Genomic DNA, 16,214 nt, shown 5'->3' with positions numbered 1-16,214 from the left:
TTTCATGTACATTTTTTTTGTGGTTGAACAACAAACAGGCGCCATTTTTTTCTCTTTATGTGTGTGTGTGTGCTCGTCATCGTAATCATAACCACCACCACATGAGAAGGGGGGTATATAATTGTGTCTGTGTGTCTGTGTGCCCAGGTATTCTGAGTATGATGCCGCCAAGAGGTGGGCTTGATTCTCGAGTCAAGGACCGCCTGCAAATGCAAATCCCAGCTCTGAGCCATTTGCACGTCTCCGAAGAGAGCTGGATGCTTCGCTCGTACATGCCCTTTGTTTGTTGTTCCTGTTTGCGGCGGCGGCGTGAGTGACGCTGTAGTGTAGGACTAAAGTGTTTTTTTACTGCTCCGATGATGCTTCACCGTTTCTTCCATACCGATTACGGATCTGTTACATCGTCCATAATCACGTCACCGGCGCTTGTGTCTTGTACCAACGGCGAGGTTGCAGGGAGAATGGCAGACCGTGGGCGGTTATAGTCGACTTCGAGACGATCAGGCATACTCGCTGGGGTAGATGATCGCGAGTCGTAATCTTCTTCGGCGGGTGGTGAAAAGTCCCATACCTAGTCAGCCTTGTTAGTATCATAAAGTCATGTCCAATGTTTTCGGCTAGCTCACCTCCATGATGGTTCGACCGCCCCGACTAGCCATAATGACAGCCTTCTCTTCCTCAAATACCACCCTCCAGACAGCCTCTGCAGGGCTGCTCAACTCTCGCACAGGAACCCCGGTCTTGAGATCCCAGACCTTGACACGGCCATCGCTACCACCACTGACAATTCTCGTATTGTCAAATTGCAGACTTGTGACGCTGTTGTCGTGCGCGGCTAATCGGTGAATAGCCTGGTAGGTTGCAAGGCTCCACACACGGACCGATCCGTCTGATCCACCAGTCACAAGGATATCATCACGCATTTGAAGCTGTCCAACAAGCGAGGTATGGCCCTGTAGTACAGCAAGACATTTACTGCACGGGAATATTAGTCTCCAATCATATCGTGACACAGAATCGGACTTACCCATCATTGGGATCCCATATCCGGACGCTGGTGTCCAGACTTCCTGTTGCAATCTTCTTGCCGTCAAAGGCAATGGCATAAATCTGGCTAAAATGTCCGGTCAACGTGCGGAGGCACTTGCCCTCTGATATGCTCCAAATCTTAGCTGTAGTGTCATAGCTCCCGGACACAACAATGTCACCGTGTATCTCGAGACACCGGACGCTGGCTTGGTGGCCAATAAGTACGTGCTTGCACAGTCCCTTCTTCAGGTCCCAGATGCGCAGTGTGGTGTCCCTGGATCCGGAAATGGCCGTGTTGGCATCGGACATCTTCAGACATCGCACTGTTGACGTGTGACCACGGAGGGTGAATTGTGGGAAACTGTGTATGCGGGTTAGTGACTGGTATTAGTTGAAGCGCAGAGACCGTACCCAGTTGCAAGATTCCAGACGCGCACATCGCGGTCGCATCCTCCACTGACCAGGAGATCACCCCACGGCACCATTGCCCACACGCCCATGACGTGTCCTTGGAGCGTCTTTTGGTGGTCGCCAACGGTATCGAATACGTGTATCTTGGCATTGTCAAGCGCAACGACAATGTACTTGTTAGTCAGATGTAAGCTGGTCACCACGCCCTGGTCCGGGGTGATCTGTCGCGCGTCACAAACTCCGCCATTGCGCCACGCAGTTTCCACCATGTATCGCTGCTTGAAATGTGATCGATATGTGGTGGCCTGCTGCTTTCGTTGAGATGGTTTCCTCTTAGCTGCACGGTCGAGGCTTTGCGTTCGCAGTCCTTCGGGACTACTATTCGAGGGTCCGACTTCAAGGTGGTCGCGTGCTGATGATGCATCATCCAGCCTGGCCGTGCGCTCATCATCGTGCCACCACGGCTTCGACTCTGCATCTTCCATTTGGTCATTTGGCTCGTCCTCTTCCATCTTGTCCTGTTTTGGTAGCGCTCTGAACGAGAACTTTTGGCAGAGCAACCGCCAAGCACTGTCGTCATTGACGAGCTCACGCCATTTCTTGGATACTTGCGATGCCCGAGCTAGAGTGGTAGGGTCATCTACACATTCGAGTATCTAAGTGAGGTTAGCCATAGATACCAACGTAACGGTACAAATCAGAACGCACTCTCAAACAGAGTTCAGTAGGCAGAACCATGAACGGGTCCTTCTTTAGTCTGGGACTGACAAACTCGGCAACAAAGCTCAACTCTTGGCTGTCGCACAGGTTGAGTAGCTCACCGAGCAGCCGCATGCGCTCTGCCCGGTTCATGTCGCCAAACTGTGCCCGTATGCTCTTGATGTCGCCATCCTCGTGTTCGGCGGCGGTACTCCAGTCCGGCACCCGCTGTGTTGGCGTAGGACTTGGCGCGGGTGTGGGCGGCGAGGCGGGCGCCGACGGCAGCAGATTGTGCGGAATCGTCGAGGAAAGCGGACTGGTAGGTGTGATTATGGGCCTGGGTGCTCCTGAGCGAGACATGCGACCTTTGCGCCCGTGGACGCTGGGTGAGGTGTACATGGCGGATCGCGAGGATGAGGCTGTTGCGCTGGCAGAGGCGGCCATGTCTGTGTCCGAGTCCTCGATGGGGGCGCCGGCAGCGTCCTGGTCTTCTCGCACCGGCGTGAAGTAGTCGGGATCCATGGCGGAGTCGGTGGGTGCAGAGCAGACCTGGGCTGGTGTGGTCTGACGCTCCCTATGTAGTGCAGCGGTCGGGGTAGAAGGGGTGGGCGGCGGATTGGGAATGTCACGGAGCAGTGAATTAGCGGAGGGGATATGGGGTTCAAAAAGTCGACGGGATCCGGGCACACGAGGGTTCGAGAAGGGAAGAAGGTTTGCAGACGTTTGGGGTGGGTAGGCGCGACTGAGTGACGCCGGCGGTCAGCCAAGACATCACTGGCTCAGCCCTGGAAACCTCAGACCTCGCCCATTCCCATTTCAAGCTTCTGCTCACAATCCCTGCATGCGCACTTGGGGCGAAGGAGCCTAGTTTGCACACTTAATTCTCCTCCGCCGCACGCTGCCTGCCCGCTTGGATGCCATGCCTTGTGTATCCCAAAATTAGCCTGGTGTCTGCATGTCGTCAAACGCTCAGGGGATCATGCGGCGTCTCAAAAGCACCACATGGACTCTCAAGGCCTTTGCGAACGCCACTTTGCCCCCGTTCCCGAGCCCCGATCGACGAACGCAAAACAAACCCTCAATATTAATTCTCTGCTCGACCTTTGCAAGGGGCAGCCTGACACTGCCCTCGCTGTCCTGTCTGCCAAGTGCACCATGGCTGCGTTGTCCTGTTATTTCCATGTTGCACGTCTCCAAACACGCTGCAACACCACCCATTGGCACTACGGCGCTTAGAGCTATCCGCCTGTACCGGGCACCCAAGACATTCCTCCTCGAGTCCGCCCATCCCACACTGTATCCATTGTGGCCATGTCTTGTTGTTTACCATGTTCATGAGGTAGCCGGACACCTCCTTTTGCCCACCTGGTATGGTGCCCTGTCTGCCCGTGGACGGTGCACGGTTGTCATAGGCGAGCGGCTCCATGGAGCCTCTATCCATCGTCGGAGCTTAAGAGGTAACCGAGCCCGGGTGCTTCCCTACAATTTTACGTTCTGGCCATTGTAGACCCACCTGCCAGGTATTTTTGTACCTGAACTAGGTCCGTTTGCCGGACATTGCAAAAGGCCACTGTGCCCAAGGCCCAGCTGATCGGCCTTGAGATGTGCAATTCATAGAGTAGACCGGACTTGGTAACTTGTTTTTTTCCCAAGCCTTGTGCCGCAAAAGCATCATCAACATCTGTGACGGGGCGGTTGAGCACACCCTTTTTGAGATTGAGGGAAGATGCTAACTTAAGAATACGTCGTGTGTTTCAAAGAGCGAAGTCCAGCCGAGTATCAGGTTGGCGAGACAAAAAACACTGATGGCCACTGAGGCTCTAGAGTATTGCGCAGTAAGATGATGCCCTTCTTTATCTGGCAAAAAACCGAGGGCACGCGCAAAGGCACGATCGCGTTCCCAAAGAGGCTTGGCACGACGGGGGTCGCTCGAGGAAGCACGCCATCTTCTTGCGACGTCATTGGGTCCGGCATGGTCGCATTTCCATTACTTTCGCGCGTTGCTGTTTGTAATCCAGAGCCTAGCATCGTCATGGAACCTGTGTACTTCGCCTCTACCCTCGCATTACCTCTGTGCTCGACCTGCGAGCGCTGTGGGTAGCAGACAACAACCATGAGCGTCCCCCGCAATCTGCTTACTCGCGCGCGCCCATTGACATTCGCGTCGTCTACCCCACAATGTTTCGCACCGAGGTCAACCCACACGTCCCTAAGGTTTGCGAGACGGCAGTCGAATCAACCTGCGCGAAAGATTCATAATCAATATCCGCGCAAAGCCCAACATGCCTCCTCTGCTCATGAAGTCGAATCGTCCAACCCCGCTCTCTCTTTTCCCTGTCTGGATGCCCACGAGTCGCGCTCTGCATCACTCTCGAGGAAACGGTCGTCATCTGGCCCCGAGCCCTCGTATACATCCGGTCACACGCTCAACTTCCACTCCACACAGCCGATACTCCTTGACTGGGGTGGTATACTGCCAGAGTTCAACATTGCATACGAGACCTGGGGACAGCTGAACTCGAGCAAGAGTAATGCAATCTTACTCCATACCGGTCTTTCAGCATCCAGTCATGCCCATAGTACCGAGACGAACACGAAGCCAGGATGGTGGGAGAAATTCATTGGGCCAGGAAAGCCACTGGATACTGACAAGTACTTTGTCATTTGTACCAATGTAATTGGAGGTTGCTACGGCTCGACCGGTCCCTCGTCCATTGACCCTGCCAATGGGGAGCGCTACGCGACACGATTTCCGATCCTCACCATGGAAGACATGGTGCGCGCGCAGTTCCGACTGCTGGACAACCTAGGCATCCAAAAGTTGTATGCAAGTGTGGGTTCAAGCATGGGTGGCATGCAGAGCCTGGCTGCTGGGACTCTATTCCCCGAACGGGTGGGCCGTGTGGTTAGCATCAGCGGGTGTGCCCGCAGTCACCCCTACAGCATCGCCATGAGGCATACTCAACGACAAGGTCAGTGCATGGAGTCTGCTAGCCCTGTGAACACGAGTTAATGTTACGGCAGTGTTAATGATGGACCCAAATTGGGCTCGAGGGTTCTACTACGATGGCATTCCTCCACACGGCGGCATGAAGCTTGCTCGAGAAATCGCTACAGTTACCTATCGTAGTGGACCGGAATGGGAACAGCGGTTTGGCCGACGGCGCGCCGACCCTTCACGGCCCCCAGCATTATGCCCAGACTTTTTAATCGAAACGTATCTCGACCACGCGGGAGAAAAATGGTGCCTGGAATATGACCCCAACAGCTTGCTCTACGTCTCCAAAGCCATGGACCTCTTTGATCTCGGCCAAGAACATCGAAACCGCATCAACGAAGTGCGCAAGGCGAACAGCGGAAAGATACAAGCGTACCTGGATGGACAAGGTTTGGGCGGCGATGCCAATAGCGATGCCTGCAGCTTGACATTGCCCGATGAGCCGTACGAAGAGAAGGAGCAACCAGTCGAGCCGGAGTCACTGACGCAGACGGACGGCAACGAGCCTCCGGCAGATCTCGTGGCGGGTCTCAAGCCGCTGGCGAATACGCCAGTTCTGGTGCTGGGTGTTGCGAGTGACATTCTATTCCCTGCGTGGCAACAAAAGGAGATTGCAACTACGCTGAGACGTGCGGGCAACAAGAATGTGAGACATATTGAGCTGGGCGAGGAAAAGAGCTTGTTTGGTCACGACACGTTCTTGCTGGACCTGGGAAACGTTGGTGGTGCTGTTCAAGACTTCTTGGGCTGAGTGTAGTTTCTTCTCTGGTCGATTCTATGATTGTATTCTACTCGCATCGCAGGGCGTTGTCTTGCAGCGGTATCAAAAGTATATGTCGATGTACCGAATTTGAGATGGACTCGTTTGCATGGCTACTCATTCCGTCTCTTTGATGCTATGATTGATGGATCCTGTCTCTTTGTTACTTTGCGCGTGGTACTTCCTGGCTCACTTTCATCCCCCGCCATTCTGCACTCAAGGCCTCTGGGACCCACTTGCATTCCGTCACGCCAATGTGCTCGCGAACATAATCCTCCAGCATCCTGGCTCCAGGTGCGTCTGCATATACAGCCAGGGCACCAACGCGGGGGATATGCAGGCTGGAGGCAAGTCGGCTTTCTGCCGATGTGGGCAGAGGGACTAGGCGGGTTGCTGTCAGTGGGGCATCTGGCATAGTAGAGGGTGATGAGAGGGCGCTTAGATGAACCAAGGTAGGGAGATGGGCATGAGCTGGTGAGAGAGATGGTTTTGGGTGGGTGAGTATAACCATGCTCAGAGGCCGCAAGTCGTCGCCAGGGACATGCTGTTCGGCAGAAGCGACGAGTGTCGTCGAGGGCGCCGTCTTTGCTGCCAGGGCCTCGAGGTGACGGGTGACGCTGTTGAGGCCAATGAGTAGGTGGTTGCCTATGGGTGGTGGAGGCGGTGGGGTCTCGGTGGTGGAGTCATCTTGATCCGGTTTGGTGGTGGCGCGCTTTCGCTTCTTGCCTTTGGATGGGTGCATGTGGGTTCTGCGGTAGTCGCCTAGCGGCGCGATGAGGCTGGTGGTGGTTCGTCAGTGACAGCGCAGGGGGGGGGGGGGAAATTGTGCAGGCTGGCACTCAAGTGGTTTGCCTGCAGCACATTGCGTACCTACTTGGACAGCATTTCTAGGACGACCAGTTCATCGTCGTGCGATAGCTCTGGCCTGCGCCCGCTCAGCAATGCTCGTCAGCCAGTCAGTCGGGGATGCCCAAACCATTGAGTCTCTGTAAAAGGCGACGCCGTTTTGAAGACGGGCTTGGTGTTTTTTTTTGCAACGGGCGCCATGACTGGAGATGGGGGATGATTTTTTTTCCTGGTATTTTCCCGCAGCGTCAAGGAGAGGTGGGCAGTGACCGAGTCGAAAACAAGGGACGATGTCACGGCTTGAAGGGCCCGAAGTGCGTCCGACAGCGACCAGCAATAGGGGTCGTCTGAGTGAAGGGCCCTGGTGGATTTGCGGGCGTGCCTGCATTAGAACAAGAAGGAGGATTTGTCCATGTTGGGCGGGCATGGGCTATCCTGGTCTCCGGCTAGTGGTGGGTTCACGCCAAGTGCGGGAGCCAATGACGATGGTGGGGCTGTTTGGCTGAGCTGCATTGCATCTTCCTGAGGGACCGAATTCGACAAGATACACATATCGCCTTTGCCTCTGCCTGCTGTGAATTCACCCCCACAATTCCACCGCCCATTTCGCCCAAAGGTTGCTGCTGCGGCCCATGACCATAGTCGCGCTGCATTTCCTTTGGCTGCGCGCGAGGACTCGGGCTAGCAAGGCTGGCCAGACTGCTACTGCTGCTGCTGTTGCTGTTGCTGTTGCTGTTGCTGCCTGCATCAGAGGAGCTCCTGCTTGCTCTCTCTGCCTGGCCACGCTTAGTTCCTCTGTCGCCACCAGTCGCACTTATCTTCCTTCACCGTCATGACCGCGCAGGACAATGACCTAGTGCAGTCTGTCGCTGTTGCTGCCGCTGCCGACGAGCCAGCAACAATCGCCCCCGCCTCGCGCCGTGATCCCATTGAAGACGCCGACGCGAGCTTCACCCGCAAACGCCCCCGCCTGCACGGGAGCAACAGTCTATGTGCCATGTCCACAGAGGCCCATACCCTGGACAACCACGTAGAGATGACCATACGCTCCCACCCGCCTTCTTCCCCGGTACGCGCTGGAGACGACCACAACCACAGCCATACAGGTGACGTCGCTGCCAGTCCTTCGCCTGCCCCGGTCCACTCGCCTATACTCATCCCTAGCTCCGATGACGAGGCTGCCAGCCCTCCTATCATGGTTGTCAACGACGAGGACGAAGGCGACAACGATGAGGCAGTCGGCCTTGCCGTACACATGGACCCTGAGGACTACTTCCGCCGCTTTCCTTACTCTCATGTTGGTAGCTACACCAGTGTAGTCCGTGATCTGGCTCAGCATGTGCAAGACAGTGCGTTCTTTGCCAGGTCTACGTTTGGTGAGCCCTTCGTGCTAACAATCACCAGTCGATAATGATATTGATGCCGACTTCTTTCTGGGCCTTTCGCAATGGCTCGTCAACCTCCCCGACCCCTCGGTGGACGACATGCAAGGCTTTTTTGTGAGCAAAGCAGCATTTTGGGACGACTTTGGTCTTTTGGTGCACAAAGTCCTCTCTCGCAGAGTCTCGTTCACACGCCATGACCATGACCATGACCACCGGGTAGGCGACGCGTTTTACAGCTTCTTGAGCGCCTATGTCAGAACTTCTTCTTTTCTCCTACTCGTAGATGCCCTCCTAATCTCCCAGCCGCGGCCCGACGATATATATCCTTTGCCTTTGATCAGCCAGAAGCACCTTCGACATTTGCATACTATTCTTCGATCGGATAAAGCTCCAGCATACCACATGGTCAGCAAAGAGTATTCAGTAGACATTCGCAAGATGGTCTTGCGATTACAGCAGGACTTTATGGCAGCCAATGGGGCTCAGAACCTCCTTCGGCTAGCCAACGATGCAATCCTTCAGGTACCCATAGGCACACAGAATCACATTGCCGTCTTCACCTCGCCTGTGTTGGTCGCACTGGGCTCATCAATTTTCTGCAGTGCTATCCCGAGCAGCGCGCACGACCGGACCGAGTTTAGTCGCTCCACTCTGCTATTTCTGGAAAAGTACATGGACGACTTGTTCAACTTGAACAGAACTGCCGAAGCCAACATTGCACGGGACCTAGTTCAATATTTTTATGCCTTACTATTCGAACTTTGCCTCTGGGATAAAGACATAGAAGCAGATCTAGTTGCTAGATTCTTAGACTTCAGGGACCCCGATTCACCAACTACCTCATCGCCTACCGAGATTAACCCTCACACAGAGCAGCAAGACGAGTATTGCCAAGATCATGGGTCTTTGGCTGCTCTCGTTGCCAATGCGTGGAAATTCAAGATTCTTCGCAAGTATCTCATGAAGGGCAAGATGGACTTGCGCGTGATGAGCATCGGCATGATGGATTCGGGGCTGGTTGAAATTTTCAAGCAATACAGTGATAACGATACGGTACCTAATCATCCAGTCATGAACTACCTATCAGACTTCCTTATCGACGGAAAAGTCGTCGAATACATCATCAGCGTCGATTCCCACCCACAAATTCTTCAACGGAGTGGTAATATCATCGGGTTTCTTGTGGTGAACCATCGCTGGACGGATAGCCAAGCGGACTCCATCTGGAAGACGATTGCAACGAACCCTGACCCACGAGTCGTCTCAGCAACACTGACCATGATGCGAGCCATTCTACACCTAATGAAGGTCACGGACCATTTGTACCTCTGCATAAAACTCTACGAACTCCCCATTAGCCGTTACACCATCAACATGTTACGATTCCTCCATGAGTTGAGCGTAAAAGTTGTAGAGAGGGCAACTGTCGAGGACTATGCCACAAGGGACCGAAGGGCAAAGCCTTGGAACGTTTGCGTTCGCGTCATCTGCGATACAGCGTCCCAGAAAGATACGGACAAAGAGCTACTGGATCTACACAACGAGGCTATAGAACACCTCCGAGGTTTAGCTCCTCATGTTCCCCTCGACGAGCGGCTTGCCATTTATCGTGAGTGTGCAGATCACATTAGCAATCACTCTGAAAGGGCGACTGGCAGTGTGAAGGTCATCTACACACTTGCATCATCACTTCGTACAGGCGATGGCTTCTTCTTTCAACAAAACCAAGACGTAACAAGCAAGATATTGGAGGAGATACCGTGGTTGGTTGAAATGGAAAAGAACGCGGAACCAAGCGCATACCAGCCTTTAGCTCTTCGTTATAGACTGGAGCTTCTTGCACTCATGATATGTCGTGCCGGGTCTGCCATGCCTGCTGAGCTCTTCCCAACTCTCTGGGACCACACTGTCGGCTCGCATGCAATTTCTAATAACGCAAGAGACTGGGCATGGGCACAGCTATTCCAGACGATCAAGCTCATCCCAGATAATGAGTATTGCAAGCAACTCGTCTCTTCCTATCTATCGAAGATGGAAGCATGCTTCTATACCCCCGGAATGTTCGAATTTGTCGCCAACTACAACTTCCCTACCGTTCGAGAGCTTGTGGCCACTGATGATGGAGTCAAGACAGTGTTGCAGATTCCTGGCGCTGACTTGCTGTGGTCCATGGTCCTTTACTCACCCGAAGGCTCTGTTGAAGATCGGGCTGCACGTCTTCTCGCTAGTCGCTATGTCCATATCAACGAAGCCGAGGGTGTCACACTAGCAGATGTAGAGGCTGCTCATGTCGCACTTGTGGAAAAATGTATGCATGAGATACGGGACGCATGCAAGACTGTACGCGAGTCATATTCTGAGAACACAATTCCAACCGTCTCTGATACGATACGACATGAAAAGGAAGGGCGTTGTCGCAGAATCATTCTATTCCAAAAGTTGCTGCTTGAGCGACTACGGCAGAAACCAGAATTCAACCGCGCCAAGAGAGCGGACTCCAAAATCGACGAGATGGATATACCCTACGGGGATGCTATCACAATCCGATTCCAGTGCGCTAATGGCGACCGGCAGGCAGTATCAATGGGCCCAGATCACACTGTGGATGATTTGTACCGCAGGCTGTGTTACGTCTCGGGCTACACCAAGCTCAACCTTTTTGCCAAAGGCCATCGCGTTGATGTAGCTGCCCAAGCAGAAGAAAAGCTCAGTGACGTCGACTTTGGAGGCCAGCTTCTACTTCAGAAAGCACCCGAGGCGAAAATCACTCGCCCATTGTCGGGTTCGGCTGCCGGATCTTCAGTGTTTGAGTCAACTGTAACCAAATACTTTGACGAGTTATTCTCACTGATGGACTCTAATGACACTATCAGCCAATTGGTATGTTTTTACTAGAATCTGGGGTCTCCCTGCTGACTTGTGTAAGCTTTTTGACTACCTTAGCTTCTTCCCGGCTCGCAACAACATACCAGATAGCGTCATGACCGATGCTGCCTCTTCAGAAGGTCTTTTCCCACCAGGGAAGTTTTTCCAGGCGAGATATGCAGCTCTGGCTCTCCAAGCTAAGCTGCGTGAGCAGATTAGGAATGTAAGTGGACACCAATTTTGCAATATGAAACATTAGACTGACAAGCTAGAAGTCGAGCATGGATGAAAAATTCCTGGGCAAGGCTGTACAAAACTTGAACGAAGCACTACTCAATGAAAAACTTATCGGCGCTACCATTTCAAGTCTTCAAGAATTGCAGCTAGCGGCAGTAATCGTAACTGTACTATTGGACTTCCTCAGAGGTAACTGCTCCGCTCACAGCCCCTCTGCTGCAGTCAAAAGCTCACACAAAGTAGAACGACCATCTCCTGATATCTCAGCCGGGTACTTTTCCAATCCAGCTCGGCTAGCGGATCGCCTTGTATCTATCTTATCGATGGCGCTCGAAACCAATGAAGATGCCACTGTGATTCAAGACTGCTATGGGGCTATCATCGAGGCATCGCTACATTCTCGAGCTGTATGGGAAGCTTTTGTCGAACATCCAGAGACATCACGCTTGCACGGAATTCTTCTTCTAGAGGATACCCGACAATTTGTCCGAGAGCATGTCGCGAAGAAAATTGCGTCCGTATGTGGAGGAGATCTTCCCTCCACTTGTCCGCTGGCCAAGGGCGAAGTCGCTGTTCAATTCTGGACCACTATATCCGACATTATTCCACATTCCGTTCGCCACTCTACACAATCCCAACAATTGTATGGCATTGCCGACCATGTCTTCCGTGCCCAGGACGAATATAAGCGTGACGAGAATTTACTACGCGCATGGCTAGCTCAGTGGAGCGATTTGCTACTGGTCTACGAGCATAAAGAGGTCGTGGGTCGTCAAGATACTGACTACGTCGTGTTTGGTCTTACGAAGTTGCTGCTCTGCTGCATATTGTCACTGAAATCCTTCAAACAACCGGTCAACGCTGGGAATGTGATGGAGCAGATATTCAAGAAGTACATCTTCACAAAAAGGTACGTCACATCATCAACGCGCTCCAAGTATGAAGACGTACTGATGAGGAATAGTTTACCGGCTATTAGGGCCAGTAATGTGAATATTCCCATACTACAATCACATTCGAGGCGCGAGATTTACGACTTGATGTTGGCACTAGTCGATGACAGCAGCACATACAACGATCTCCTTCGCCTTGTAGGAGAAGTAGAGCTGGAGGAGTGCGAGACGGCACTAGCGACACTGTCCGTCGATCGTTCCATGGAAGTACGCTCCAGCACGGGTTATGTAGGTCTGTACAACCCCCGCGCAATTTGCTACGCGAATTCGCTCCTCACTCAGCTCTTCATGAATTTGAACTTTCGCAAGTTCATGCTTGGACTAGAGCTTCAAGAGAGCAATGGCTCCCAAAAACTTCTCCTCGAAACACAGAGGCTCTTCACAAACATGCAGCACTCTTTCCGGCGATCGGCTGATCCACGGAGCTTCGCAGCCTGCGTCAAGAACTCAGACCTTATGCCAATTGATATTAGCGTCCAGATGGATGCCGACGAGTTCTACAACTCACTCTTTGATCAATGGGAACGTCAGCTCATAAAGGAAGAGAACAAACAGGAATTCCGCTCCTTCTACGGAGGCCAAACCCTCAATCAAATTAAGTCAAAGGAGTGCGAGCATGTTTCTGAGCGATCGGAACCCTTTTTCGCCGTTCAATGCGATGTGGTCGGCAAGTCCACACTACAGGAGAGTCTTCAGGCCTTTGTTAGCGGAGACGTTATGGAAGGCGACAACAAGTACAAATGCGAGTCATGCGACAGATACGTCGATGCAGTAAAAAGGTAGTTTCAATACCCTGCTGTTGTCAGGAAAAGCTAACAAGTATAGAACTTGCTTCAAGCAGGTGCCGGACAACCTCATTTTCCATCTCAAGCGCTTCGAGTTTGACTTGGCCGATTTTAGCCGGCGAAAGGTTCACGACCACTTTGAATTTCCACCATGCATTGACATCAATGCTTACCATGTTGACTCTCTCAGCGATCCAACAAAGGCGCATGAGGAAGACATTTTTGACCTAGTGGGAGTACTTGTACACACTGGTACCTGTGAGCACGGGCACTACTATTCTTACATTCGTGAGCGGCCCAGTCCGGCTGGAAGCGCGGCTTCCACTTGGGTCGAGTTTGATGACAGTAATGTGGTACCTTTCGATCCGGCAGACATTGCGTACCGGACTTTTGGAGGTATGACCGAAGACACTTATAGCCGCATGCCCAAACAGTATTCGGCGTATATGCTGTTTTATCAACGTCGGACCGCGATTGAGGAAGACCAGCGTAAATGGGTCACCTCAACGAACGAACGAACTCTAAAAGTGCCAGCACCACAAGCTCTTAAAGAGGAAGTTGACGTTAACAACGCACTCATCATCCAAGAGTATTGCCAGTTCGATTCAAACCATACAAAGTTTTTGCGTCAGCTTCATGCCATGTCACGTACAATCAATCATGGTTCTTGCTCCGAAGACCATGGGCATGTGAGTATTTATCAGTAATGGACAAGCAGTCAAACTAACCCCTTGCAGGAGAAGCAATCGTTGCAAATTGTTCTTACACATCTTGCTCACATAGCGTGGCGTCACACTACTTCTGATCTCTTTACGGAAACACTGCTTCAGCTTCGGCGCTCAGTCCTTCCATGCGCGATGTGTTGCAACATCTTTCTCAAGCACTTCGCTATAGATGAGAGCGCGCTATTTAACCTGCTTGTCCGTTGCCCACACGCCAAGGTTCGCTCTCAGATACGCAGCTTCTTGATCGATTGTCTCAAGGTATTCCGTGAGAAAGAACCGAATTTGTACGGTCTCGAAGCAACTGAGAACGACATGGATTCTGATTCTTCAGCTATGGCTACAAAGGACGGGTTGCTTGTAGACATCATCCAAAGACTACGTCAGACTGCAGACGATAGCTATCAAAGCATCCGAGGATGGGACGACTTCTACTTGACCTTGACTCAAATTGTCGAGATTGGTCATGCTGAAATCACTGTGTTTTTGAATCATGGTTTCTTAGATTTCTGCATCAAGCTGCTTTCGATTCATGTGCATAGGCGCCTACAAGACGATTACCCAGAGTTTTGGAGGATTCTGAGCAAGAAAGTAGGCATCTATAACCGGCTCGTTCAATTTTTCTCGACTCTACTTTCACATATGGACACCAGCCTGCCACTGGTTCCTTCAACGCTGATCGAGAACCGTGGAGCTACGTTCGATCGAGAATGCCTCAAGTTCCCACTAACCCATCGAGAGCGACAGATGCTATTCTATTGGGATCCAGAACTCAAGGCGATAGCGGTGCTAGACAGGGCTATGGAAATGTTTGACCTGACCAAAGCGGAATACTTCTATCCTGGGGACATTGTCAAAACGATGATTGGCTGGACGGACCCGCATGCTCAGTCGAATCTTTTCAAAACGATCAATGATGGCATAGGCCTTGATCCGCCTTTTTGCGACGCATACGTACGAGCGGCGCTATCTTTCTGTGAAACGTCTCCAACAGCCGAGAGTGTTACCAGATTGATCACCACGGTGTCGAAAGCAATCGCATCGGCGAATCAACTCGAAGAAGAACGCCTACCGAGTGGGATAGCTGTCTTGGACTTCTTTATCGGTCTTCTGAAGGCTGAAAATGAGGCACTCTTCGAACAACGGCACCCATATGTTTTCTTCTATTGGGTCATGGCCAGGAGTCGTATATGGGCACCTGCCTTGCTTCTTAATCCCTTAGAGAGTGTACGCCAGAGCGCAGAACTACTGGTGAGCGAGCTCTACAAAGATCACGAATGGCCCACGGATATGGTGGCTTTCAAATGGAGATCCCTTCGTGAATTATTGGGCGAAATGATGCAGCGTATCATTTTCGAGAAGGACGCGGGTATGCTGAGGATTCATATGACTCCGCTCATTTCATCCTGCCAGTTTCTCCTTCAACAAATCTTCGAGTTGGTACACAGTGAGGATCCAGATCCAAACTTGGACATGTACAGGGAGGACGCAAACGATAGTGCTCGTATATACGCGTGGCAAACAGATATTGAGCCACGATTACACTCATGGCCGCAAGAAGACAATCGTCTATCAGCAGACCTTTACGACCAGTCGGATTTTGGTAGTGAATCGGACGTGGAGGAGGTAGCTGGCGTCGACTGATGATTTACGATTTCTGAACAGCGTGGTTGCCTGGGCGCGTTAGGATAGATTGATGCTGGGCTGATTCATGGACATGATGTAGATACCACTACCTCGAATCATGACTAGTTATTGTCACGGTAGGAAGATCGCTTATTTGCGCGCCCTATAGAAACCTTTGCTTTTTATCGCTTTCTCCTGCTTACGATGTCTGTCTACACATTCTATGAAGGACAAGGTTTACTTAGCATAGTCTACCTTGCACTGACACTAGACCTACGATGCTAACCTAGCGATGCCTATGGAGACAATGATTATCACTCAACACCAGCTACCTCCTCCATACTAGACTCACCACTAAAGTCTGACTAGTCATAAAAATCTCCTGTTAATCAACTGTCGTCTTACGGCGACAAGAGCAGTTGAGGCTTGGCTAGAGGCCTTGAGGCTGGCTGGAAAACGAACCCCCGTTTTGCCTCAAGAGGAGAAATTATAGGGTAGATCAGTACTAGACAGTGCTTATCTTTTAGTATTTGAGCGCTAACACAACGGAGCTCCGTTGTGTCCCCTCTAGACAGCCGTTATTCCGAACACGACGCCGTTTCCAGCTCGGTTGTCTAGCCGATGCCCATTCGGTATAGCGACTGAAAACCGGAGCTGGAGGCGAACAGGCCCTCAATGTTAGTTTACTATAATCATCGCTCGACACCAGTCGCCTCCTCAACATCCGACTCACTACCAAAGTTCGATTAGTCATAAAGATCTCCAGAGGTTCAGCCAAGATCTGGGGATCAAAAGATAAACTAGAGAGAAAACTAAAAAGTCCACTCTCCGCAGAAGTCGCCAGAGACAAAGAGCGCGCGGCGCAGGCGCGCCTTGTATTGTATACTAATGTTTTCCA

At 51.9% G+C, this 16,214-nt stretch overlaps 5 protein-coding genes across 5 annotated transcripts; 2 read left to right on the top strand and 3 right to left on the bottom strand.

The window, feature by feature from the left end:
- Nucleotides 1–385: 385 nt before the first annotated feature.
- COCCADRAFT_8632 (uncharacterized protein) lies at nucleotides 386–2,661 on the bottom strand (the record flags this gene model as incomplete). Its single annotated transcript, XM_007718383.1, has 5 exons — nucleotides 386–571; nucleotides 627–975; nucleotides 1,028–1,390; nucleotides 1,441–2,096; nucleotides 2,149–2,661. 5 exons carry the CDS (start codon nucleotides 2,659–2,661, stop codon nucleotides 386–388), a joined length of 2,067 nt encoding a protein of 688 aa, XP_007716573.1.
- Nucleotides 2,662–3,223: 562 nt separating this feature from the next.
- COCCADRAFT_29759 (uncharacterized protein) lies at nucleotides 3,224–3,580 on the bottom strand (the record flags this gene model as incomplete). The annotated part of the gene is made up of 1 exon (XM_007718395.1): nucleotides 3,224–3,580. The coding sequence occupies one exon, from the start codon at nucleotides 3,578–3,580 to the stop codon at nucleotides 3,224–3,226; it is 357 nt and encodes a 118-aa protein (XP_007716585.1).
- Nucleotides 3,581–4,252: 672 nt separating this feature from the next.
- Nucleotides 4,253–5,888, top strand: COCCADRAFT_107391 (uncharacterized protein; the record flags this gene model as incomplete). Its single annotated transcript, XM_007718394.1, has 2 exons — nucleotides 4,253–5,111; nucleotides 5,164–5,888. The coding sequence occupies 2 exons, from the start codon at nucleotides 4,253–4,255 to the stop codon at nucleotides 5,886–5,888; spliced, it is 1,584 nt and encodes a 527-aa protein (XP_007716584.1).
- Nucleotides 5,889–6,060: 172 nt separating this feature from the next.
- On the bottom strand, nucleotides 6,061–6,944 carry COCCADRAFT_107388 (uncharacterized protein; the record flags this gene model as incomplete). Its single annotated transcript, XM_007718393.1, has 3 exons — nucleotides 6,061–6,676; nucleotides 6,772–6,822; nucleotides 6,874–6,944. 3 exons carry the CDS (start codon nucleotides 6,942–6,944, stop codon nucleotides 6,061–6,063), a joined length of 738 nt encoding a protein of 245 aa, XP_007716583.1.
- A 631-nt stretch (nucleotides 6,945–7,575) lies between these two features.
- COCCADRAFT_8629 (uncharacterized protein) lies at nucleotides 7,576–15,334 on the top strand (the record flags this gene model as incomplete). Its single annotated transcript, XM_007718382.1, has 8 exons — nucleotides 7,576–8,092; nucleotides 8,148–11,008; nucleotides 11,055–11,216; nucleotides 11,266–11,419; nucleotides 11,474–12,140; nucleotides 12,195–12,962; nucleotides 13,009–13,657; nucleotides 13,706–15,334. The coding sequence occupies 8 exons, from the start codon at nucleotides 7,576–7,578 to the stop codon at nucleotides 15,332–15,334; spliced, it is 7,407 nt and encodes a 2,468-aa protein (XP_007716572.1).
- Between the last annotated feature and the right edge of the window lie 880 nt (nucleotides 15,335–16,214).

This window comes from Bipolaris zeicola (assembly GCF_000523435.1).
Source record: "Bipolaris zeicola 26-R-13 unplaced genomic scaffold scaffold_229, whole genome shotgun sequence".
Taxonomy (NCBI): Eukaryota; Fungi; Ascomycota; class Dothideomycetes; order Pleosporales; family Pleosporaceae; genus Bipolaris; species Bipolaris zeicola.
The sequence above is the reverse complement of the archived record's forward strand: the minus strand, read 5'-3'. Positions and strand labels throughout refer to the sequence as shown.